The sequence below is a fragment of the Podarcis pityusensis genome (genome assembly GCF_964106645.2).
Source record: "Podarcis pityusensis genome assembly, chromosome: 8".
Classification (NCBI taxonomy): domain Eukaryota; kingdom Metazoa; phylum Chordata; class Lepidosauria; order Squamata; family Lacertidae; genus Podarcis; species Podarcis pityusensis.
The window spans coordinates 68,099,055-68,125,777 of record NC_138033.1 but is presented as its reverse complement, the minus strand read 5'-3'; the positions used below and the strand labels follow the sequence as shown (position 1 = coordinate 68,125,777).

At 46.0% G+C, this 26,723-nt stretch overlaps 1 protein-coding gene across 5 annotated transcripts in view; it reads right to left on the bottom strand.

The window, feature by feature from the left end:
* The window catches only part of MEGF6 (multiple EGF like domains 6), a 221,695-nt gene that overhangs the window by 29,392 nt on the left and 165,580 nt on the right, over window positions 1-26,723 (bottom strand). For all 5 annotated transcript variants that reach the window (XM_081015974.1, XM_081015973.1, XM_081015976.1 and 2 more), the window contains 13 exons: window positions 23,844-23,966; window positions 22,252-22,374; window positions 20,709-20,876; window positions 19,425-19,556; window positions 17,585-17,713; window positions 12,695-12,823; window positions 12,417-12,551; window positions 11,698-11,832; window positions 6,339-6,464; window positions 5,208-5,339; window positions 3,411-3,539; window positions 3,194-3,325; window positions 913-1,041 (listed from right to left, as the gene is read on the bottom strand). In XM_081015974.1, the coding sequence (XP_080872100.1) occupies window positions 913-1,041; window positions 3,194-3,325; window positions 3,411-3,539; window positions 5,208-5,339; window positions 6,339-6,464; window positions 11,698-11,832; window positions 12,417-12,551; window positions 12,695-12,823; window positions 17,585-17,713; window positions 19,425-19,556; window positions 20,709-20,876; window positions 22,252-22,374; window positions 23,844-23,966 (1,722 nt within the window). The remainder of the gene's footprint in view (window positions 1-912; window positions 1,042-3,193; window positions 3,326-3,410; window positions 3,540-5,207; window positions 5,340-6,338; window positions 6,465-11,697; window positions 11,833-12,416; window positions 12,552-12,694; window positions 12,824-17,584; window positions 17,714-19,424; window positions 19,557-20,708; window positions 20,877-22,251; window positions 22,375-23,843; window positions 23,967-26,723) is intronic.

The following is a 26,723-nucleotide window of genomic DNA, read 5'->3' as shown; positions in this document are numbered from 1 at the left end:
CTGGGTCATGTGTCCAGCATGACTAAGCCGCTTCTGGTGAACCAGAGCAGCACACAGAAACGCCGTTTACCTTCCCTCTGGAGCGGTACCTATTTATCTACTTGTACTTTGATGTGCTTTCGAACTGCTAGGTTGGCAGGAGCAGGGACCGAACAATGGGAGCTGACCCCGTCACGGGGAGTCGAACCGCCGACCTTCTGATCGGCAAGTCCTAGGCTCTGTGGTTTAACCCACAGCACCACCCGCGTCCCTTAGCCCTGTTTAGGGAAGCTTTTAATGTTTAATAGGTTATTGTATTTTAGTGTTCTGCTGGAAGCCGCCCAGAGTGGCTGGGGAAACCCAGCCAGATGGGCGGGGTATAAATAAATTGTTGTTGTTGTTGTTGTTGTTATAAAAAGCAGTTAAAATCCTGGGCAATCTTCTTTTTTGAAAATGTCTAAAATAGGTCTCTCTGGGCAACTCAGTCATGTGGTGACTTATAAACAACAACAACAACAGTAGCAGTAATAAAGAAAGCCTACAGAGTGGCAGGGATATTTAGAGAAGGACTTCTGATGCCAGGCTTAACAAACAGGTAGGTTCCTTTCTTAAAAAAGAAAAGGGAAAAAGCTAACATTTTCCATGAATGTATCCCCTCCTAGCCCAGGCGACCATGAAGAGTCTGCTGTCGTTTGGCAAATGGAGAGGCAGAGAAATGAGTGAGCTGGAGTTTATATGGACATCGCCTCCAGGGACAATACCTTCCTGCGGAAAACATTTCTGGGAGAACTACTGGCACAACCCTCATTTGAAGAGTGATTGGCAGTCTAGCAAGGTGAGCAGATTAAAAGGTCCCTCTGTGAATAGGGGCTGGGAGGATATTATTAGTAGTAGCGGTATGAGTAACAAAAGTCCTGGGTTTGGGTTACTTACGGCGTTCACAGAAGGTCCCTCTCCAGCCCGGGGTGCAAGTGCAGGCCCCGCTGACATGGTCGCAGCCAGCCCCATTGTCACACTGGCACCTGTGGCGGCAGCTTGGACCAAACCAGCCTTCGGGGCACTCTTGGGAAAAACAGAACACATCAAAACAATGGGGAGGGGGGAGAGGGAGAGAGAGGGGTTCTTAAGAGGATGCAGAGCTGGTGTGTAAAACCAGATGCTGCTAAAAGGACCACCTTCTTTCAGGAAAGCGCTGCCTCCCACCCAGATGTTCAGGAGGGGAAAGGAGTTTGGTGGGGCCACAATCTTGGATGTTTGATTCCCCTGCTTTGGGAGATGAGGACTCCAAAGCAGAAGGGTGTGCAGGCCCAGCCCCAGAACCACTTTCACTGGCCAAGTCTCTGGCGGCAGTGCTGCTGCCCTTGGATGACTCCATTGCACTGGCCCCAGGGAGACTGATGGAATCCCTTTAAGTAAAAAATGGCACCTTCCATCAGGGTGGGGTTAGTTGGGTGTGGCTGCTATATAAGGCTCAGTCTGAATGTCTCCTTAAACCAGCCCTTGCCTTGCCTGAAATCCATGTTCTCCTCACAACAAGCTGCTCCAGTCATGTTCATTCTTAAAAGTTTTGTTTTTCACTCAGAAATGTCAACATTTCCCTTCTTTTTAAGGGAAATTCCCTTATTCCGAATAGGATTCCTCACAAGAAAAGGGAAAAGTTGACAGCTGTGCTCAGTACTAGCTTATTTGTTTTACGTATTCCCCAACTTCTTTTGGTTTTATATTGCTTTCAGTAGAAGACTCAGGTGGTCTTTCCGCTGCCTGTAATGTTGGTGTTTTCCTCATTCATGTGGCATGAAATGTTCAGGCTTCTTACTACTTCAAAGCATCAGATCTGCCTGGTTTCAGACAGGTAATGTTCGCTGCTTTAGATGCAGTTAAAGGAGGCACACATCCTATAAACTACCCATTGCTTTCCATTACAGAACTACCAGCTCTTCTCCTGCTTATTACTTCCATGTTTTCTGCCCCAATTGGCATGAACTTCTCAGACTTTCTACTACTCCTTCAAACAGACAGACTGGCCAAATCTATAATAGAGCAAAGGGTCTCTATCTTATAGGCCTTAAAAAATAATAATCAGAAATACAACCTAATTTCTCTCCTTCTCCTATCTGTGATCTTCCTGTGACTAGTACAGACTGCTCCAGGTTATATTAATACTTCGTCCCAATACCAAAAATATAAGAAACAAATAAAATAAATGAGAAAATAATTGTGTTTTTTAATGAAACATTCCTTTGAATGAGTGGGAAAACTCACATTTTGAATTTTCCATTCAGTTTGGAAATAGAAATTGTTAGTAATGGCAATAAATGATTTAAATTTTTTAAAATCCAATTTAGAACCGCCTAGTGTTCAAGTCATCTGGCTGGGATTCTCTGATACAGGTGGGTTTCAGGAGCACAGAAAAGCTCAAGATACACACGTAGATCTACCCACACGTAGTTGTTATCTCTGAGAAACGTAGAAAATAACAGGATATATTTGTATGAATTCTTCAAACTTACACGACCCCTTAAAAATTAGCTGATGAAGGTGAATACATCAAAACAGAGCACTGTCCTGGTTTCTGATCCATAATTGACTTCTGACTTCTGCTTAATGATTGAAACAAAGACCTTCACGATGAATCTGACTATGGACTAACGTGAACTTACTGGTTTGTGATTCATAATTGGATATACGTATCCGTATGAGTTTGAGTTTGTAATCTCTGTTTGAGTTTGTAATCTCTATTTAAGTTTGTAATTCTTGTCAGAATACATACTTTTGAATGGATTAGTTTTTGTTACTATTGACTATTGATTTGCGAGTAGGGACCACTCTCACTATTGAAACTTTTATTGGCCTGAGTTCTTGGTGTGCGCTTTTCTCTTGGTATATTTAATAACAAGAACTCCAACCTACTTAACATGGGTTTCAGGAGCTCAGCACATTTCTTCAAGAAACTGGACATTCTCCATTGTGGTGCCCTCATCCCAGAATTACCTCACAAGAGTCAATCACCTCCAAGTAAGTTGGTCTCTCTCTTTCTCTTTCTCTTTCTCTTTCTCTTTCTCTTTCTCTCTCTCTCTCTCTCTCTCTCTGTGTGTGTGTGTGTGTGTTTATCACACTCACACATAATCACTCTGCTGGCTGGACATTAACAACACCTTCACACATGCACAAAGAGTGAGCAGGAGGCTCGAAAACACCGGAAGGCGGCACTCACTCTGATCGCAACGAGTCCCAGTGTAGCCGGCTTCACAGAGACACTGTCCCGTCATAGCATTGCAGCTCCCATCACTGTTGCTGCAGTTGCAAGTGTTGGTGCAATCGGGACCCCAGCGGCCAGCATTGCAGGCTGAAGAGGAGGAAGGGGAAGCCTCATTATTATCGTGACTCCGACACCGGGTTGCATTTAAGTCCTACTCAGAGTAGACCTATACCTCTTCGGCAATTGTGGCCCGTCCATCCAGGTAGGCAGCTACACCTCCCCGTCTCAGGGTGGCAGTATCCTTCGTTCCCACAGTTGCAGCGCATTTGGCAATCTTGCCCAAACCATCCAGGTGGACATACTACAAAAGGAGGGGGGGGGGAATCCAATAAACAGTTATTGCTTGTAGCCAGAGTCCATTGCAAACACAGTCAAATGCCTATTTGCACAGATTTATTTATTTTTAATGCATTTTCCAATGTCTAATTTATACATTCTGTTTTTCCATCACACGGTATTTACAGACTCCCCAACCCAGCATTCCAAGACATTCTAGATATACCTTGTTTTGCTACGTATCAGATACTTTATCCACCCATTCCCCCCCCTTCTTTCACCTCTTTGTTATAATTCACCGTTGCTCATAAAGTTACCCCGACTTGAAAATTGATTTTTGTATCATATCATTTTAAATCCTCCCCAAAGCTTTCCCGCTCGGACCTTATCGGTTTGTCATCCCGATTCCTTAATTTTGGCTGTCAAATTGGCTAATTCTGCAAATTCTATCAGCTTAAGCAGTCATTGTTCTTTTGTTGGGATTCCTCAATCTTTCCATTTTTTTTTTAGCACAGACAAGATTGCGTTTTCTTTCTAGGACGGGCATTATGGTTGGGCAGTGCAATAAAGCATTTTACGAAATCCTCCATACAACCATTTCCACAAACACACAATTGAAGGTAACTGATGCTCCAGATCGGTACATCATATCACCTCTGGGGATGGATGGGAGGAGGAGGAGCGATGCAAAAGCAGTAGGGCCCATAAGAATTGGGGGGGGGGGTGCCATTGAGACTGGCAGAGTCGAGGGAGCCCAGCAGGCACTGTGCTCTCGCGCAACAAACTCATTCATTTCACTGGCGCTTACTTGGAAGAATCCACACTGGATGTTGCTTCCGCTGACCACACGTCAAATTAAACTATATTATTATTATTATTATTATTATTACTACTACTACTACTACTACTACAGTGATACCTCAGGTTACATACGCTTCAGGCTACATACGCTTCAGGTTACAGACTCCACTAACCCAGAAATAGTGCTTCAGGTTAAGAACTTTGCTTCAGGATGAGAACAGAAATCGCTTGGCGGCGCGGCAGCAGCAGGAGGCCCCATTAGCTAAAGTGGTGCTTCAGGTTAAGAACAGTTTCAGGTTAAGTACGGACCTCCGGAACGAATTAAGTACTTAACCCGAGGTACCACTGTATAATGAAGGCGCCAGGCAAACTTCCGTGGGGAGAGCATTCCACAAATGGGGAGCCACTGCAGAGAAGGCCCGTTCTCATGTTGCCACCCTCTGGACCTCTCGAAGAAGCACACGAAGGAGGGCCTCAGAAGATGATCTCAGGGACTGGGTAGGTTCATATGGGAAGAGGCAGTCCTTGAGGTACTGCGGTCCTGAGCTGCTATGAACTTCCACTTCTATCTTCACTGCATGTATTTAAACAAAGGTTGGATGGCCATCTGTCATGGATGTTTTAATTGAGATTACGGCATTGCAGGGGGTTGGACTGGATGACCCTCGGGGGTCCCTTCCAGCTCTACAGTTCTATGATTCTATGTCTATACTTATTAGCAGCATCTCTCTGGGGTTCCAGGCCAATAGTCTCTCCCGGCCCTACCTGGAGATGCCGGGGATTGACCTTGGGACCTTCTGCATGCAGAGCAGGTGCTCCACCCCTGAGCTGCAGTCCTTGGGTGTCCTTGCCGTCACTTCTAACCCTGCTAATGAAGACAAGAGCTGCTTACCGTCTTGACAATGGCTGCCTGTATATCCAGGAAGGCACAAGCAAACACCAGTGGCAGGATCACAGCGGGCACCGTTCTTGCACTCTAGGCAGAGCTCCTGGCATCCTCTACCCCAGTGGCCTTCAGGGCAATCTAAATCAAGAGGAAAAGAGACACAATGAATGTTGAAGACCCAGACTGGCAATCGGCTCTAGGTTTTCCTTGGAACCACCTCCAGAAGGTTCCTCTAGGCAGCTCTAGGCTCACCTGCACCCACAGCGGCTTCCCCACAGGCAGTCCTGAGCACCTGTGGCACACGTGGGAACACCAGAGCCATTTGGGTGGGTCTTTCCTCACCAATGTCACCCAACCAAGCAGGAGGAAGGAGGAAGCGAGCCACACAATCACACATTGTCAGGGTTTCACCGAAGGAAGAATCAAGTGGCTGGAGTGATGTGGTTGTTGCAAGGACACGGTTGAGTGATGGTGCATGTGAGGGTGTGCAAGGGCTTTTGTGAGCTCCTTGGAGGAAAAGGTGGGATGCAAATACAATGACTGAATGAGTTAATTGTGCCCATTCACTTCAATGAGTCTACTCTGAATAGGACTAGCCCTCAGTACTACCTATAATGCTGAATGTGTCCATCCCCCAACAGCATAACAAGGGCAGGGGAAAACCAAAGGGTTGTGTCCAGCTTAGTCCTACTCAGAGTAGACCCACCGAAATTAATGGGCGTGAATAACTTATTCATTTATTGTGTTTACATCCCACCTTTTTCTCCAAGGAGCTCGCTGCAGCATACGTGGTTCTCCTCCTCCTCATTTAATCCCCACAACCACCCTGTGAGGTAGGCTAGGCTGAGAGGCAAGGTGAGCTTCATGGCCCTGGTCTCTCCCAGGTCCTAGTTTGACACACTAAACATTACGCCACTCTGGCTCCATAACCCTCAGTTGCATTAACCTCTGTGGGTCTACTCTGCCCATAACTAAGCTGAATTAGTTAAATTCAAATGCCATAGGGCACTGCGTGAAATCAACGGGCACAACCTTTCCCTACACCTTCAAGCTGGGAAAAGTTCCAGCTCTTCCTTCCTGCGATGCAGGGAGCGTTCAAAGGTTCAGAGGTGGAGACATGGGACTTCTCTTACTCACCTTGGCTGCAATCCACACCAGTCTTCCCAGCCACACAATGGCACTGCCCAGTGAAGCGGCTACACTGCGAACCACCGCAGGAACAGGTTTGCAAACAGTTCATGCCAAACTTGCCTTCTGGGCATTCTGAAAAGCAAAGGACATGAAGCGATTAAGACAACGCAGGTGTCCCGAGGGATAGGATTTTTTTCTGAAACTCTCGATGCCAAGATTATCTGCCCAGATTTGTTTTCCATCCAGTTCTCCTCTTTGCCTTCGCTGTCCTCAACGATGTTTAATCCGATCGGTTAGAGTGGCCATGTGGCATTTGCCGGTTATGTTGTGGACACCCAGAAGCAAAAGGACATGGGGTCACCATGGTCAATCTGACTAAACACGAATGTGGTTGTTTGAGAACAGTGGCAGCCCAAAAAAAGAAGCAAAATGCCCCCTTCCAGCAAAAGGGCCTTTTTAGTGGTGGCTCCTTGTACACGGAACTGCTTCTTTGCAGAGGCACACCCGGCCCATATCTTAATAATTTTAGGTGGCTATTTAAGATACTGTATTTTTTGCTCTATAAGACTCACTTTTTCTCTCCTAAAAAGTAAGGTGAAATGTGTGTGCGTCTTATGGAGCGAATGCAGGCTGCGCAGCTATCCCAGAAGCCAGAACAGCAAGAGGGATTGCTGCTTTCACTGCACAGCGATCCCTCTTGCTGTTCTGGCTTCTGAGATTCAGAACATTTTTTTTCTTGTTTTCATCCTCCAAAAACTAGGTGTGTCTTGTGGTCTGGTGCGTCTTATAGAGCGAAAAATACGGTGCCTCTTCTTCAGCGGGCATTTGGACGAAGAGAGACCTGATTGCTCCTGCTATTAGCAACTATTCTTTAGTTTATTTACTTATTTCCCTGGATTCATCTACCACTTTATTGTAATAAAAACTCAACACCAACATGCAAACAATTATGGGACTCATAGAACTGTAGAGCTGGAAGGGACCCCAACCCTCTGCAATGCAGGAATACATTGCGAGTGCCCATCCAAACGCTGCTCAAAAGCTTCCAAGGAAGCTAAAATCTGGATTAAGACACATGTCAATAGTGCACATGTCACAATCATAAAAAGTAACCTAAAACAAATAGCACATGTCAGCATAAATAAATAAATTGGGTTGTATCCAGTACTATTCCTCCTCAGAGCAGACCCAGTGAAATTAATCACAGAATTATAGACAGACCCAATCCCCTGGCAACACAGGAATCACAGACTAACTTAGACCCATTAATATCAATTAATGGTTAATTGATATTAACCAGGCCAGATTCAATTAAGTTGTTGTGCTAGCACGACAGGCCTTCTCTCCTTCCCAAATCTGCCTTGGAGGGTCATCCACTGCAGAACAGTGCATGGGGGAGGGAGACGAGAGTGGACACTGTTCTGCCAGGCAAGCAGAAAGGTGTTTTTTTATATATATAGATAATTTTATTCAATACAAGTTAAAATACATACATAATCACAACAAAAGAAAATACAAAAGAGAAAAACAAATACATCTATCCAAGGAAAAGGAATTAGAGAATATTTTGTCTCTTTTCATATTTACAGTTATTTATACCTCTATGAAATGCTATTCATGATAACACAGTGAAATGAAATGTAAGATATCAGAATAAAGAAAAAGGGAACAAAAAGAGAATAAAAAAGTTAAAAAAAACAGGTCATATATGAAAATTTTTTAAAAGTAGATAAGTACTCACAATACATAGCCATTTCTCATCTATATTTACATTCAATTGTATAATTTCGTCTTGTCCTTATCTACCTTAAACAAATTGTTTCTTTTGAAAGAAAAAAAGAAGAAAAAGAAAAAAAAGAAAAGAAAAAAAACGACTTCCACCGTTTACCTCACGCGTTTTTAATAATCCGTTCTTCAGAGCCTCTGTTCTTCATATTTTCCCTTTGGGTTTCCTTAATGTCTCACTTTGTATTTTTTTTATATTACGCACAAGGTTATTCTAAGCACAACCAGATTTTTGTAGTTGAGCCCTGGTTTTGTAAATAATCATTTAAACACTCCCATTGCTTCATAACCATAGTTTTGGATTTTCTCCTTATTATATCTGTCAATTTTGCTAATTCCAGGTACTCGCAAAGTTTCCCCAACCATTCTCTTTTTGTTGGGATGCTTTCCTCTTTCCAATAGCTAGCAATCAAAATTCTTGCCGCTGTTGTCGCATATAGAAATAAGTTAATTTTCTCTTTGGGGGTATCTTTGTCTAAGATTCCTAATAAATAAGCCTCTGCCTTTTTTTTATGTGATGTTGTCAGGGAACTGCCATCAGTGCCGGAGGGAGAGAGCAAAATCCAAAGGGATTCCGGAGAGCGTCCCAGGATTGGGAGAGGCAGCCCATCTTCTGGAGAAGATAATCAGCATAGCACCAGTGGTGAAGGGGGGCAGATGGGGGAAGCGGCGAGGCGGTCCCATGACTCCTTGCCAGGGACCAGCGGGGAGAGTAGGGGCCCTCCGCTGCCTACGCCCTCCTTGCGCAGAAGGCTTTTGCGCAGAGAGAGTAGGAGGAGACTAGGCGTCAAAGAGCTTCTTTGCTGGAAGAAGTTTAAGAAACGCCCACTGACGGATTCTGCCAGCGATTGAGACAGCCACGGGTGAGTGGCTGTCTGGACAGAAAAGGTTCACTCAGGCAACCCAGCCAGGTGTTTGTACCGGCTTACGCACGAGCAACCCCTAGAACCACTACAGATGTCCTTATCAATTTTTTTATTTCGTCATGGATCATGTCCCAAAAGATTTTAATCTTTGGGCAAGTCCACCACATGTGATATAATGTACCTTTTGTTCTGTTACATTTCCAACATTTGTCGTTGTTCCTTTTATTTATTTTTGACAATCTGTCAGGGGTTAGGTACCATCTGTGGTGCATTTTTCTGAAATTCTCCCTTAATAAATCACAAGCAGTAAAATTTATAAAAAGTTTTCCATCTTTCCAGATCTATCTCATATCCCAAATCGTGCTCCCATTTTAACATGTTTTCCCCTTTCGTCTCTTGTTTTAGGGTGGTTTTCATTAATAGTCTATACATTTTTGCAAGTATTATTTGATCGCTCTGTAGTATTTCCTTTTCTAATTTTGAGGTTTTATTTTCAAATCCCCCCTTTTTATGTCTTTTTCATAAGTTGCTTTTAATTGATAATATTGTAACCAATTTATTCTAAATGTTTGTAATTGTTCGTAAGTTTTTTAATTTAATATTTCCATCTGCTTCCTCTAATATTTCCTTATATGTTGGCCAAGTCTCTTTTACATTACTCTTTAATGTTGTAGTTGCTTCCACTGGCGAAACCCATTGGGGAGTTTTCTCAATAATTTTTCCTTTTGTTCTTTCCCAGACATCCAGTAGAGCCTTTCTTACTATGTGGTTTGTAAATTTTTTGTTTTGTTCTTTTTTATCATAGAATAAGTAGCCCTGCCATCCATAAGCAGAAAGGTTTATGCAGACAGAACTATTGCCTTATGCCGAATCCCATCCAGCGGATCCCCCCTTGAGTAGGCCTTGGTTGGATGTAGCTCAAAACATTTTAAATAAGCAATGAATAAATAAAAGGATCTAAACTACAGAAGCAGCCTGGTGGATGTGCAAAGGCAAGGCGCTCGTTTACGCTGGGGCAGGTCTTGCACAGATGCAAGCCCTGAGCTGCAAACACACAATCAAAAAAGTCCATTGGGGGCAGGAATTGGGACACACACACACACACACACACACACACACACACACACAGTGATTTAAGGACCTAAAGCAACAACAGCATCACTTTTGTGCATTCTTTCCTCTAAGCTAATAGGTGACAGATGTTCCTCTTCCCTTTTAATAGCTTCCAGATTTTGTATCGAAGTCCAGAGCTCAATATTGCCATTAAAAAAATTTACGTTATTTCCTGTCCCTCCTTCCTTGGGGGCCTGAAATTTCCACCAAGGTGCTTGTGTTGCTTTCAAGCCACCCGGGTCCATCATTATATACCACTGCCTACCCCCCTACCCCAATCAGCCCAAATTGCTGCAACATAGCGCTTGTGATCCAGACAGATCTTAGCAAGGATTCCTGCTTTCTCTGTGACTGGAAAGTGAGATTCTTCCTGGGGGACTAAGACATATTCTCTGCAAAACAAAAACTCAAAGCTTTGATCAGGCATAGGCTAAGAGCCAAAAGGAGAAGGAAATGAAATGAATGCTCAGATATCGGTGTTGCCCAATTAAAAGAACACACACTATTTATTTATTTATTCCATAAAATGCAAATACTTTAAATAAATCAGCTTGATGAATCATAGATTTGTACAGTTGCAAGGTATCCCCAAGGGTCATCCAGTCTAACCCCCTGAAATGCAGGAATCACAGCACTCTCTTTTTATTTAAACTCTGGAAAGGTAGATGAGCCCTCTCAGAGTGTATAACTAGAGACACACCCTGAAGAAAAAAAAGTCTAGTAAAGGAGTAGGGAGGTTTTTCATGCTAGTGGACAGAGGAATGAATGCAAATTTTGTCCGTGTACAACAGGCTGATTTCCAAGCACACTCACACAGCCCATGCTACCCTCTTTCCAGGGAAGTAAAAGACATTTTAAAAAGGTAAAAGGTAAAGGATCCCTAGACGGTTAAGTCCAGTCAAAGGCTGGGGTTCATCTCGCTTTCAGGCCATTTGGGGTTCATCTCGCTTTCAGGCCATTTGTCCGCAGACAGCTTTCTGGGTCATGTGGCCAGCATGACTAAAACCGCTTCTGGCGCAACAGGACACCATGATGGAAACCGGAGCGCATGGAAATGCCGTTTACCTTCCCACCATAGTGGTACCTATTTATCTACTTGCAGCTGTGTGCTTTTGAACTGCTAGGTTGGCAGGAGCTGGGACAGGGCAACGGGAGCTCACCCGTCATGGGGATTTGAACAGCCGACCTTTTGATCAGCAATCCCAAGAGGTTCAGTGGTTTAGACCACAGCGCCACCCGCTCCTAAAAGGCCTTATTGGATGGTCATTAAACATTCCAGCCAGGCAGAAACACACTCAAGGCAGGGCTGTGGAGGGGTGTGACCTAAGAAGAAGGGGTGTGGCCTGGGGAGAGTGCCAGAGGCCAATGAGAAAGTTATGGAGGGCCGCATCTGGGCTTCAGGTTCCCCACCTGTGCAACAAAGCTTTTGCCTGCCTACAGGCAATGATGGCACCTGGGAAACACAAGAGGAGAGGTCTCTCATGCTTGAATCCCACTTGCTGGTGCACCACAGGCCACTGTGAGAACTGGGTGCTGGATGAGATGGGCCATTGGTCTGATCCAGCAGGCTCTTCCTATGTACACCCCAAAGCAGATCTTACCCTGGCTGCAGTTCTCCCCGTGGTAGCCCGCTGCGCACTGCTTCTGACACTCTCCGCTGACATGGTCACAGGGTGAACCAGAGGGGCAATCGCACTTGCTTCTGCACCTGGCGCCGTAATAGCCTGGATCACATTCTGAGAAGGGCGATAGCAACATCAAGCATTTAATGCAAGGCTGGACAGGGAGGAGAGAGGGGGCAGCTGACAGGTGGGCAACAACAGCCTTGGCATGCAAAAGGTTCCTGGGTTTTAATCCACAAGATGCCCCGCTAAAATAATCCTCCCCAACCTTGGAGGCTGGGGCTAATGGGAGCTGGAGTACAACGCTGGGGGACCCCCCAGATTAGGGGGGCTGCACTGAAAGAAAAATACAGATCCAACGCCGGTCAGAAGAGACAGTCAATATCTTTCATCCCTGGGCCCCTGGATGTGGGTGGACTACAATGCCCATCATCCATGACCATTGGCTAAGCTGCCATGGATAATGGGTGTTGCAGTACAGTGGAAGGGTCATAGCAAAGTGGTGTAGAGCCTGCAAATGGTCTCCACAAGTTGAGCTGGGACAGATGCCTTGTCTAAAACCCAGGAGAGCGGCTGCCGGTCAGTGTGGACAACAATGAGCTAGGTGCACCAATATTCTGACTTTGCAGAAGGCAGCTTCCTAAGTGTCCCCTACAAGAACCTGAGTGCCTGACACCCACTGCACAAGAGCAACTCACTTTTCTGGCATCTGTCACCGGAGTAGCCAGGTTTGCACACGCAAGTACCGTCCCTTTTGTCGCACTCCAGGCTGTTTGCTTGTGTGCACCGGCATTCCTCAGAGCAGCCTGTGCCGTAGGCCCACTTTGGACAAGCTAACATAGAACGGGAGTGGGGGGCAGGGGGGAAAGAATCAAGAAAAAAAAAGTAAATGGACTGGGGGAGGGGAAATACACTTATTGGGGGGACCCCAAGAGCCCTCTGTGTCCCCAGGCGAACAAGTTGCCCAGCTGATTACCTAAATGACAATAACGCCCATAAAGGCCTGGGTCGCACAGGCAGGCCCCGTAGATTCGGTGGCAGCGCCCTCTGTTGGCACAGTTGCATTTCTTCCTGCAATGCTTCCCGAAAAATCCTTTGGGGCAGCCTGGAACCAAACAAACAAATGAAGATGGTCAAAGCAGAATGATAGGCTGATGTAGGCTACCCTCTTTCTCAAACTCGGGTCCCCAGGTGTGGTTGGACTACAACTCCCATCATTCCTGGCCAGTGTGGCCAGTGCTCAGGGATGATGGGATATGTAGTTCAAGAACAACTGGGGACCCAAGGCTAAGAAAGGCTGGGCTAAATCCTTGATGCTTTAGTGTCCCCGTCACTAAAGGCAGCTCAAACCAAGTCCTTTCCATTTGCTGCTGATGTCAGAGGACCCTCTGGGACATCAGACTGATTTTGAATTTTGTTTATACCTTCTTGCTTAGTTTTATCTTATTACCGTCAATGCCAAAAATGGCTGCACATCTTTCTTGCGTGGAGCGAGGGAAATTAATGCAGTATCAGGTGCCTCTTGGACTCATTCCTGCTCTTCTTGAGTTGCCTTTCCTAGCAAATTGCTTCCATATGTTCCTAACTATTGCTGTGAGGTCATGTTAATGGATTTCATTTTTGTTTCTTAGCTTTGGACAAAACATCCGACTCTCTCCCCCCCCCCCTTAAACAACCTCCAGGGTGGGGAAAAGTACAGTATGTGGCATTGTGTGACAAAAGTGGGGGATTGGGATCGAAGAGACCCGGGTGACAATTGCTACTCAGCCATGAAAATGCCTTTGGTGGCCTTAAGAACATTGTAGTCCCTATGGCTCTTGACCTCTGTTCTCCTCATTGAAAGAAGAATTTGTATTTTATCTTACAATCATGCATAGGTGTCATTCCCATACATCCCACAAGGAAGTGTGTTTGTACATCCTTGAGCATCAGTGCACACCTATCTAGGAGCCCTGATGAATGGTCACAGCTGCTTAAGGACATGTGCTTGTGGACGCTATGCGTTTGCTGAAGAAAATGCAAGGTACCCATAGAGTGAAAATAAGGGACAATCAGAGACAAAGGGCCTGGAAATGCAAGTTACAATGTGAAACTGTTTGTTGTTGTTGTTTAGTCGTTTAGTCGTGTCCGACTCTTCGTGACCCCGTGGACCAGAGCATGCCAGGCACTCCTGTCTTCCACTGCCTCCCGCAGTTTGGTCAAACTCATGCTGGGAGCTTTGAGAACACTGTCCAACCATCTCGTCCTCTGTCTTCCCCTTCTCCTTGTGCCCTCCATCTTTCCCAACCTCAGGGTCTTTCCCAGGGAGTCTTCTCTTCTCATGAGGTGGCCAAAGTATTGGAGCCTCAGCTTCACGATCTGTCCTTCCAGTGAGCACTCAGGGCTGAGCTCCTTAAGAATGGATAGGTTTGACCATAGCTTTTACTATACGGACCTTTGTTGGCAAGGTGATGTCTCTGCTTTTTAAGATGCTGTCTAGGTTTGTCATTGGTTTTTCTCCCAAGAAGCAGGCGTCTTTTAACTTCGTGGCTGCTGTCACCATCTGCAGTGATCATGTAGTTGATGGTAATCGGTATATCATCCTGATAATGGATGCCCCAAAATATTATAGTGCATTCTCACCTCTTAACAGGATGGACAGAACATTTGATCAACCTCCTGATGACCCTTAACCAATCATGGCTGCAGTGGGAAATGTCAGATCAGGAGGGAGAGAGGATGGGAAAAGTTGGTTTTGACAAGTCGCTAAGGGGCTTAGGAGTTTGTCTAGTACAATAAACCTGGTAGAGGAAAAGGTCCTAGAAAATCTCTAGAGTTCTTTTACTGGCATTGTAAGGCAGAAAGCTATTCTACTGAGCAACAGAAACAATTTTGTGGAATAGACTCATCAGTAAAGTTTTCATTTAAACCTGTAGCAGCATTTACGACTGATTAGTATTGTGCTTTTACTAATGAAAACATTAAGCATCATTTCTCACTAAGTGTTTGATTAAATAAAGTCCAGTTTTGTTTCCAATGTGCCTCAGCTTAAATTGATATCCAGAACTGGGAATAAGTTGCCTTAGGAGTCCCAACATTAAGAGCCCTTGTTGCTGATCAATAGCGTAGGCCACTACTTATAGAGAACCCCTGAATTCTTATCTGGTTTATACAGGAAGGACCCAAGTTCTTGATTTATACAGGAAGGACCCAAGTGAGTCACATTGCCTCACTTTCCATTTTCACTCAGGGACTTTGTCACACCCTGTTTTGACTTTTTATTAATCAACAAAACATGGCTATAGCATTCTGCTGTTTACAAGATTTATAGACTGCTTTTTAGTTTTATAAATTCCCAAAGCAAGTATGAGCACATCAAAGCATCTGCCACATGCAGGGAATGGGAATGAAATTTGATTTGGATTTTTAATGTTGGAAGGTCGGGTGCAACTCAGCTTGCTGAAAGGGGTTTAGACCAATAGAGTAGCAGACCTCCAGATTCCTAGACTATCTCTGTACCTTTAATTCTATGCTGACTTCTTTCTGTATCCTTGATGTTTAGACTGATATGTCTTGGGTTGCATCCTGTTTACTACTTCCTCCTCCTCTTTATACAGTTTTTCTGGACCTTAGGGCAAGAGGTGATCTTGGATCTATCTTTTGAGAACCAAGGTGCAAGCACGGCTGATTTGTTTCTCTAACTAGGTGGTTACCGTATTTTTTGCACCATAACACTCACTTTTTTCCTCCTAGAAAGTAAGGGGAAATGTCTGTGCGTGTTATGGAGGAAATGCCTACGGGTGGCATGCCTACGGATTTTCCTCCTCTAAAAACTGTGTGCGTGTTATGGTCGGGTGCATGTTATAGAGTGAAAAATACGGTAGCTAGGGCTATAGAACTCTTTCTTACAAAGAATGCACTTTCTTTGATGGACATTAGCATTCTTATTTTATACCAAGTCTCAGCCTGAATACCTTGTAGTCCCAGCAAGGAAGGACTCTATATGCTAACTCCTAGTCCACATTTTCCGAAATGATATGGCAAAGCGTAACTGAACTAGCCTTCAAAAATTCAGACTTTTCTGAATTTTGCAATTCAGTTCCCCAAACAAAACATGGATGCAAAATGTGCCTATTAGGGAAAATGTGTTTGAAGCTGCATACGAGAATGAAAATAAATATGCATTACATTAGGGAATGACAAAAATGCAGCTGGAGGCCTGCCAAAGTCCTTCCTTTTCAACAAGCCTTTTGAAACAAAGGCCTTTATCCCAGTCTGTACCCGGACCTGATTTGAAATTGTTCTCTCCTTGTGAAAACTGTTTTTAATTGTTAGTTTTAATTCTTATAAATAAAGTTGTGTAATATTTTCATTACTGGCATGAAATCATTTTCAGATGTTTTACGGGAGGCGATAGATAAGTGGAACCAGAGGGGGTGCATTGCATTGCATTGAATTGCACTAAAATTTTCATGAGGACTTAAAAAATGTATATCAGAAACTCATGCAGAAATGTGGAGAGCTCAACTTAAGACCAGGAAAAAAATGAGAAGCAGAGGGAAATAGCAATTGGCAGATATATCCATCCCGCTTCGTACGGTTCCAAGCCTTTCCTGCTAGAGGAGGCTGAGGCCAGATTCATATCATGCATTGAAAGAACTTTGATAAGTCTTTAAACAGTCAGGGCTTCCCCAAAAAATCATGGGGATGTAGTTTGTTAAGGGTGCTGAGAGTTGTTAGGAGACCCCCTATTTCCCACCCAGAGCTACGGTTCCCAGAGTGATTTAACCATCAATCCAGTGTGGTGTAGTGGTTAAGAGCAGTAGTCTCGTAATCTGGGGAACCGGGTTCGCGTCTCCACTCCTCCACATGCAGCTGCTGGGTAACCTTGGGCCAGTCACACTTCTCTGAAGTCTCTCAGCCCCAATCACCTTACAGAGTGTTTGTTGTGGGGGAGGAAGGGAAAGGAGAATCTTAGCCGCTTTGAGACTCCTTAAAGGGAGTGAAAGGCGGGATATCAAATCTCAGAAGCCTTCACAAATCATACCAGCAGATAGATTACCGAAACCAGAGTCTTTTTAAAACTCTCAGCACCTTTATCCAATTACAGCTTCCATAATTCCAGGGGGGGGGGGGTGCTGACTGTTTACAGGGGTATCCTGGCACTTGGGAGGGTTACTGGTTTTTTGTTTTTATTGAGTATTTTGTGGTACTATATCTTGATTTTATTTTGTGAACTGCCCTGAGACCTCCCGGTATAGGGAGGTATATAAATTCAATAAGTGATCATAATACAGTGGTACCTCGGAAGTCGAACAGAATCTGTTCTGGAAGTCCGTTTGACTTCCAAAATGTTCAGAAATCAAGGTGCGGCTTCCGATTGGCTGCAGGAAGCTCCTGCAGCCAATCAGAAGCTGCGGAAGCCGCGTTGGACATTCGGGTTCCAAACACAGTGGTACCTCTAGATACGATCAGGATCCGTTCCGGAGCCCCGTTTGCATCTAGAAGCAAATGTAACTAGCAATGGCACGTCTGCGCACGCACGCGTCTACGTATGTCATTTTGAGCATCTGCACATGCGCAAGCGGTGAAACCCGGAAGTAATGTGCTCCGTTACTTCTGGGTTGCCGCGGAGTGCAACTCAAACACGCCCAACCCGAAGTGCATTCAACCCGAGGTATGACTATAACATTTGCAAACCAGAACACTCACTTCCGGGTTTGCGGCATTTGGGGGCCAAAACATTTGACACGCAAGGCATTCAGGACCCAAGGTACGACTGTAATAATAATAATAATAATAATAAATGTGCAGTGCAAATGTGACCTTAAGTGGAACCCTCTTTCCAACTCATAGCAGGAGAGCAGAAAAGAGGTCTGAGCCTTACCGTCTTCACACAGTTCCCCACTGACTCCAGGCGGGCAGCGGCAAGCTCCCGTCACCGGGTTGCAGGTGCCCCCATTTTGGCAGAGGCAGGTAGAGCTGCAGTTCCTTCCAAAGGTACCTTCTGGGCAGGCTGTGAGAGGGAGACAGAGAGGGCCCGTGAGATGCTAGAAGCAGATGGGCCAGGCCAGTGGAAACAGCGGAGGACTTCAAACCCTTTAAAACTCTATGCGGCCTAGGACCCACGTACCTACGGGACCGCCTCTCCTGGTATGCCCCACAGAGAACCTTAAGGTCCACAAATGACAACATTTTGGAGGTCCCAAGTCACAAGGTGGTTAAGTTGGTCTCAACTAGGACCAGGGCCTTTTCAGTACTGGCCCCAACTTGGTGGAATGCTCTGTCACAAGAGACTAGGGCCCTGTGGGACTTGACATCTTTCTGCAGGGCCTGCAAGACAGAACTGTTCCGCCTGGCCTTTGGTTTGGACTCAGTCTGACCCTTTTGTTTCCCTCCCCTTATGGTTTTGACTTTTAAAATGAGGCTGCATTTTAAATTGCATTTTAACCTGTATTTTATTTTTATTTTTTTCTTATTATGTTTTTACTGAAATTTTATTGGTGTTAGCCGCCCTGAGCCCAGCTCTGGCTGGGGAGGGCGGGGTATAAATAAATTTATTATTATTATTATTATTATTATTATTATTATTATTATTAAAAATTAGATAATTTGTGAAAGGTAAGTCTGTTGCTGGCTACCAGCCACAATGGCTATGTTTCAGGGATATGCTTCAATCAAGTGCTGGACCCAACACACAGTGAATCAGATTAATTTGGGTCCAGCCCAGGATTTAGACAAAGCCCGTTGAGGCAACTCTGGATCTCTCTGATGGGATCGAGTCCACCCAGAATGATCCAGGGCTGTTAAAAGGAGGAGCAAAGGAGAGGCACCTCCCTTCCTGACTGCATAGACCCATGGACTTGTGGAGTTACAAGGGATGTCAAGGGCCATCTGGCCCAACCCCCTGCAATGCAGGCATTCATCCTGGGTCGCAATGGAGCTGCTCCAAAGCACCAGCCTGGGTCCTAAAATCAGATCAGGGGGAGGCATATAAAAACCCTATGCTTTCCCTCCACCGTCAGAGGTATGTATGCCTCCCAGTTGCTGGGAATCACAAGTGGCAAGAGTGCTGCCGCACTCAGGTCCTGCTTGCAAATTTCCTGTAGGCATTTGGTTAATGGCTGGATGGGGCTTTGGCTTTCTGGCGAAAGCCAAATGTAAAAAAAGAAGACCTTCTTCTAAGATAGGCATCAGTTCATTTGGTGGCAGGTGACTGGGCAGGGAAGGTGCAGGCATGACTCAGTTCTGCCTACAGACTCAATTGGCCCCTTGAAGAAGGTGGCGGTAGTGGGGAGTGGTGGTCTCTGTTTTTCCAGAGTGGCCAGACACTGTGCTGGGAGACAGAATCCCCAAAGGTTCCCACTGGTGTCATATAAAGAGTTCAATAGCCTTTCAAAAGCCAACAGTGCTTCTAATTCACCGCCGATAGGTTTATAGCTGCTGTCTGAGTGCAAACACTCAGATCCAAGGCACACAAAAATGCCTGGACTGCAGACTGGGATCTCAAGGGGCAGATAGCGGCAACGGCCTCCGCACAACTTTTGCCGGGTAACTCTAGTCCAAGGTAAACATGATAAAATGCAGGCCTTTGGTGCTATTCCAAGCCAGCTGGCTCACCACTGCCCTGACGCTCTTCACGTTTAATGGCCTCTAGGAAGGAAACACTTTGACAGGTCATAAAAGGCGGCCCCATCGTTTGACGGGGCATCGCCTTCCCAACTCACTTTGGTTGCAGAGGATTCCACTCCAGCCAGCAGGACAGTTGCAGCCTGTCCGGTCCTCATTGCACACCCCTCCGTTTTGGCAATCGTCACATGTCAGGCTGCAGTCGTGGCCAAAGGTGTCGTCCAAGCAGACTGCAAGAAAGGTAAACTGTTACGGAGCTCAACCTTGAACCAAGAGGCAACAGTAGTGCAATACTTTTATGAGGGCTAACTGGGGGAGGCTCCTAGCTCCGTGCTTAACATGCCAAAGGTCCCAGGTTCAATCCCTGGGACCTCCAGGTAGGACTGGGGGGAAAGTCTCGTCTGCAACCCTGGAGAACCACTGCCAGTCCATGTAAACAACACCGAGCTAGATGGGCCAATGCTCTTGTCCGGAATAATGATGTAAATGGATCATTTGATTCATTTAAACATCTGCATCATAAGATTCAGCGATGCACAGAAGCTGGTGTGGATAGCTCAGTTCCAAACCACAGTTTAGCAAATCAGGTCATTTTGTGCTGGAAATCACAAAGACTGAATTCACGTCTCCCAGTACTGGAGTGCAATATGTTCAGGATAAATAAAATATATCTGAATGTCTAACTTTGCATGATTTTTTTATGGTTCTCCTGCAGGATAATCACAAGAAAGGGAAGCGTTGGGAGTTTGCAAGCTGTAGACCCTATAGAATGAAATCTGAGTTGTTAAACTTGCAGGACATACACATGTCATAGAATAGAATCATAGAATCATAGAGTTGGAAGAGACCACAAGGGCCATCGAGTCCAACCCCCTGCCAAGCAGGAAACACCATCAGAGCACTCCTGACATATGGTTGTCAAGCCTCTGCTTAAAGACCTCCAAAGAAGGAGACTCCACCACACTCCTTGGCAGCAAATTCCACTGTCGAACAGCTCTTACTGTCAGGAAGTTCTTCCTAATGTTTAGGTGGAATCTTCTTTCTTGTAGTTTGGCTCCATTGCTCCGTGTCCGCTTCTCAGGAGCAGCAGAAAACAGCCTTTCTCCCTCCTCTATGTGACATCCTTTTATATATTTGAACATGGCTATCATATCATGTGTCGTACAACAGAAACAAAAAGTACGTATGTTCAGTGGAATAGTGATTGTTGATGGTGTGTGTTTTGATGGAGGAAGAGAAAACCAGGGAAATGAATAATGGAAGGGAATACCTGGGAAAAGGGCATGTCTAGCTGGCCAGCGGCCGCAACCCTGAACAGGAGCATTCATTTTAGGAAGGAGGACGCAGTGCAATGTTTTGCTGTGGGTCCCATGTGTGCTTACTGAATTTCTCAGACAGCGTGTGCTCTCCTCTTGCTTCTGCCTCCTCCTCCTCATCGAGGTAGTCTTCATCAAATAGCTGGGTGAGCTCATCTCGCAGGACCGCCACGTGGGGGAGCGGGCGGAAGATGGGACGCCGGCTATCCAGGGCCTCCACAGGTTCATCGAGCACTGCAGAGAAAAAGCAAACCACGCCAAGGACTGTGACGTTAACATATATGAGAGAGTGCTGGAGGGAAAATAGTTAAATAGGTTGCACAGAAAGGACCCAGGGGGGACTATAAAACCAGTTCTGGGAGGAGTTCTGGGAGGAGTTGGTTGGGAGTTGTTGGTGGGTAGTTGGTTGGTTTTAGTGGGTTGGCTGGTTGGGAAAGGCAGTTGGTAATAGAGAGACAGTTAGGGCAGTGGGTTCTTGAGTGTGGGGAGGCAGAAGAGATAGAGAGAGGAAAATAAGACTAAGAAAGTAAAGAGCAACAACGTTTGGAATGCCATAAAAGTTTGTTTGTGTCTGAAATAAAATACACTCTTCTTTATTAATTGAGAACCTGACTGAGACTGAAGTGATTTTACCAGGGAGGACCTGGTTTGTGGCAGCGGATTAGTGGTGTACGGGTCAATAGTCCGTGAGACGACCGGGGGCTCCATACGAACGCCACAAGGACATTTAAGGAATGCCAAGGACCCAGAAAGATGGTCTGATCATTCACCAAAAGAAATAAACTCATTATGGGGGCTGAGCAGTTTACAATGGTCTATATTGTTTTATGTTGCAAAGAATCTAAATGCCCTTTTCCAAAATGACACACACCTTCTGCATATGGACCCTTCTTCACGCATTACACTTTTAGGTATAGCTTGAGAAGGGTCGCTAATCATAGAGCATGTGCTTTGGATCAGGGCAGAGGACCTCTTTATTTGACCCTTCGGATAATGCCTGGATGGAGGACAGAGTTTGGGGGAGTGCAAGTATGCATATCCTGCCATCTGAAGGTAAAATTGGCATTCAGCGCTCCACCCACTTTTGCCTCTGGCCCTGGCTCACTTCGGGAATACAGCCCCCAGAAAGTTGCCTAGAAGGGAATGTTGCCCTTAGGTTGAAAAGGGCTCCTGTGCAGATGCAGAATGTTCTCGGTTCAGCTCCTATCATCTCCTCCAAGGAGGAGGATAAAATTGGGAACGAAATGAGAAGGGGGCAGAACTGGGTACATCACCTTGAGTTTCTTAGAGGAAGGTAGGATGGAAATAACATGCAATAAATAAACAAATATAAGTAGGTATAACGAAGAGCCACTGTGCTGTGTTGGCTTTTAATTTCTTTGTTGATTTGCTCCAAGGAGCTGTTTTGTTTTGTTTTGTTTTGTTTTGGGGGTTGCTGATGTTTCCTTTACCATGTGCACAAAGCCTTTCAGATTGGGCGGACTCTCAATCTAAAGAAGTAAAATGCCTCCAGTGTTAAGAAGAAGAAGAAGAAGAAGAAGAAGAAGAAGAAGAAGAAGAAGAAGAAGAAGAAGAATGAAACGGGTGGAAAGATGAAGAAGTCACTTACAGAGACAGCTCCTTCGGTCTTCATCGAGCTTGTAGCCAATCTGACAGCTGCAATGGAAAGACCCCACCAGGTTCTGGCAGAGGTGTTCACATCCGCCGTTATTTGAAGAGCACTCATCCACATCTTAAAAATTAAAGGAAGCATTTATTTATTTTTAGTTTTAATTTTGAGCTACAAATCTTCAGAATGTAAGAATCTAACAACATGGCTGGACTAGGCCAATGGCCCATCTAGTCCGGCATCCTGTTGTCACAATGACCAACCCAATGGGAAGCCCAAAAGCTGGACCCGAGCACAAGAGCCCTCTCTCCTCCTGTGGTTTCCAGCAACTGGGATTCAGAAGCATAACTGTCTTAGACTATGGAGGCAGAGCACAGCCTTCATGGATAGTAGCTATCAATAGCTTCCATGAATTTGTCTAACCCTCATTTAAAGCCATCCATTTTGGTGGACATCACTGCCTCCTGTACGAGCAAGTTCCATAGTTTTAACTGTGCACCATATGGAATATTTTCTTTTATCCGTCCTGAAACTTTCAACACTCGGCTTCATTGGATGCCCACGAGTTCTTTTGCTATGAGAGAGAGGGAGGAAAACTTTTCTTTATAGCCACTTCTGAACTGGAGAGGAGGTGGGGTTGCGGGCTTCATGCCCTCCCCCCACGTGTGTGGGGGGAATCCTCGGGCGCGTCATCTCCCTTGCCAGCCAATCGGCTGGCCCAGGAGGCGTGGCCTGCGCTATTTAGGGCTGGCGCGCCTGAGGATTTCCCTCTTTGAACGACATATCTGGTTGAACGACATATCTTCAGGGATTAGGGATTGGTTACAGGTTTGAGGGTATTGGCGGCGAGCTATTGCTCGAGTGGCAGTTAGGCATTGTTAAGGGTATTGTTATGCAGATGAGTGGGGGGGGAGGAAGCGCCATCACCTTCCCCCATATTGAGGGGTAGTCCTGTAAAGGATTCCGGGGGGCGTCGCCCTGTCCGAAGCCTATGGAGGTGTGGGCCTAAGGCACGCCCCCGAGCGGTGACCCCGGGGGAGCTCCTAGTTGATGTACATCAGCAGGACTCCCCCTACTGCTGGTTAACCCTTGCTGGTCTTCTAGCAATCGGGCTGAAGCCGGTTAGTCGATAGGACCAATGCCTAAGCCAATACCGCTCAATTCCTGTAATCAATAAAGTTGTGGCCTAATTTTGCCCATTAACCTAAAATACTGGTGTCCTGTGTCTTTATTTCCACGGGGGAGGCGGGAACTCGCCACGCAACCACTTTCTCCATGCGTACATTCTATAAGACTTCTGACGTGTCGCCTTGCTCACTCTCCCTTTCCTCTAAGCTGCAAAGTCCCAAGCGCTGCCACCTTTCGCTCCACCCGCTTGATCATTTGTGTTTCCCCTTCTCTGAACTGCAGGTCAATAAGATGAACCAGACTTAAGTAAGACTGGGAAACTGACAGATGCCTCCATCCCTAGATGCACACACACATACACACACAAAAAGCATGTGGACCTTTGCTCAGGAGCTGAAAACGAATGGAAGGGCGCAACGCCAAACTATTTTTTGAGTCCCGCTGAGCACATAGCACCTCCCTACCATCGCAGCTGCAGCCGTCAGCGTTCAGCCTGTATCCAGCGAAGCAAATGCACTCGTAACCCCCTGGGTAGTTGTAGCAGTCCTGGTGGCAGCAATGAGAATGAGTGCTGCACTCGTCTGTATCTGGTCAAAAGAGAAACAGTTGTCAGCCCGCATCAACCCTGCGAAGGGCCCTGTGAAGGAGGAGCAGGTTTACCCGGCCCTCCCCCTAAGACAGAAACGGGGGAGGCATTTCAACGGGAATCTTCCCAGTTCCTACCTCTCAAACTGAAAGCCAGCTGTCCTGCAGTTCTCTGACCGACATGTACAAAAATGCATATATTGTGGGGGAAGGGGGCATCTGGTTCAGTAGTGTCTACACTGACTGGCAGTAGCTCTCCAGGGTTTTAGGGGGGGGCAATCCCAGGCTGGGGATTGGAGACCTTCTGCATGCAAGACAGATTTTCTTTTGGGGAGCTACAGCACTTCCCAAAATTAGGGAGGGGAAAGTGGGGGGGGGGGAGAAAGAGGTGCAAGTGAGAATCTTTACTTGGACCTCCTCTCCCATCTACCATTGCCCTGATTGCATGTTTAATTGTGGTTTTAAACCCTAATTAAGTTTAGGGCTGTGCATGGCCCGCCCCCATTCAGTTCAGGGCCTGGATTGCGCCAGGGCTGGGTTATCCCAGGTCAGATCTGGCCCAATCCAACATGCTGAATCAGGCCTCAAACCAGATTTGCCCAGTATACCTGAAGGAGTGTCTCCACCCCCATCATTCAGCCCAGACACTGAGGTCCAGCTCCGAGGGCCTTCTGGTGGTTCCCTCTCTGCGAGAAGTGAGATTACAGGGAGCCAGGCAGAGGGCCTTCTCGGTAGTGGCACCCACCCTGTGGAACGCCCTCCCATTAGATGTCTAGGAAATAAACAACAATCTGACTTTTAGAAGACATCTGAAGGCAGCCCTGTTTAGGGAAGTTTTGAATGTTTGATGCTTTATTGTGTTTGTAATATTCTGTTGCTAGCCGCCCAGAGTGGCTGGGGAAACCCATTAACAAATTATTATTATACAAGTCTGAGGCTGCCCATAGATACTGTCTACCAATTACACTGGCTTGAAATGAAAGTGCAAACAGTATTCCAGGCCCTACTAAACCTTCCTTGCCCATCACACACCCTCAGCGCTAAGAAATGTAATAGAATCATCCAGAGTAATTGCCCCTGGACATGGGAAAGCTGAGAAAATCCCTGTGGGGGGCAGGGGGACAGCAACTACAACCTCAATGCAGAAAGGATGCAGGCAAAATTGCACTTAATGGTCCTCTGAAGATCCCCCTGGATGCTCCGGGCACTGACCCAGACAGACCTACGCTCCACACACGCAGCTCAGATGCATCCGGTGCATAAACATTTAAACACAGGCGGAGCCAGTTCCCTATCCAGGAAATGCCTGGCTGGTAAGATCTGCGGAGAGTTTCTGATTAGGTTAATTGCCAGACTGGGACTCAGCACGGCGTGATATAAAATGAAATGCAGACATTTGAGATCATGGCATTCACACACACACAAACACCTACGCACACGCCTTTGTCCAGCAGGCAACCTACAACTTGACGGAGCGCTGGGTTTTTGGCAGCTTGCTTGGAGATGGAGACCTTGTTGTTGTCAGTAATTCTTCTAGTGTTGTTGATGGAGGGGAAGGCAAAGGAAGCCAAGTCTCCCAGGGCCTGTGGTATTAGCACCTGCCGAGCACGCAGAAGGTCTCTGGTTCGATCCCTGAAGTTTCCAAGCAGGGCTAGAAAAGTCTCCTCTCTGAAAACATGGAGTCTGTGTTGACAATGCCTAGCTAGATGGCCTGACTCAGTCTAAGAGAGCTTCAGATGTTCATTGGGAGTGAGGGAACAGAAGTTCAACTGCTGGCACCTCCCATTAAAAGAATCTCAGGCAGTTGGGTTTGGAAAGATCCCTGCCTAAAATCCTGAAGAAGTGATGGTGGGTAGTATTGGGCCAGATGGATCAGTGGCCTGGTTCATTATAATAAAGTGCAATATATATGCTTCTCGCTTGTCTGGATGGATAGAGAAGGGTTTACAAGCATGTAGAAACTGGCTGCATGAAGGTAACATTTAGATTCATTGCCCCGCCTACGTTTGCCTCTGCCCATGTGGCCCTCAGAAGGTTGCGAAGAAGGAAATGTGGACCCTGGGCTGAAAAATGTTCCCTATCTCTACCTTGCAAGCTTCCAGGTATACCAAGAAGGTGTTCCCCAGGGTCCTGGTCAGGTGGGAGACATCCCTGATGGGCCAAAGATCCACCCTGGGTTCCATTGGGCAGGTGACCCGTGCTTTCTCCACATGTGTGTCTTGCTTGCTCAAGGCCATACCCCTAAAATGGAGGATATCATGCAGGGGGCCACAGTTTATTTGGCTGCCCTTAGCAGCCAGGCCAAAATAACCCATATGGTTGCCTCCATACCCTGCTTGGTTTGTGTGCTCTGGATACCTAGACCAACCAATGGCCAAAGAGCCCTTTCCAAAACAGGGACCAGAGGCTTGTTGTTTGTTTTTAGCAGAAACTTGGGGGATCTGAGTTCCCTTACCACATTATTATTATTATTATTGTTGTTGTTGTTGTTGTTGTTGTTATTACCGTTATTACTGTTATTATTATGGTCAGGTGGCGGGGGGGGGGGAGGCTGGAATGGATAAACACCCAATGCCTGAGCCAAAACCCCACCTATATCTGTAATCAATAAAGTTGTGGCCATTTCTAATCCAGAACATTGTCTGCTTAATCACATCTTACATTTAGTCACTGCCCGGTGTGTGTATGTGTGTCACTGCGACTGAGCCCGCAATAAACAAGCAACTTTGTGGTGAGTTCCCCCACTGTTTTTTCCAGGA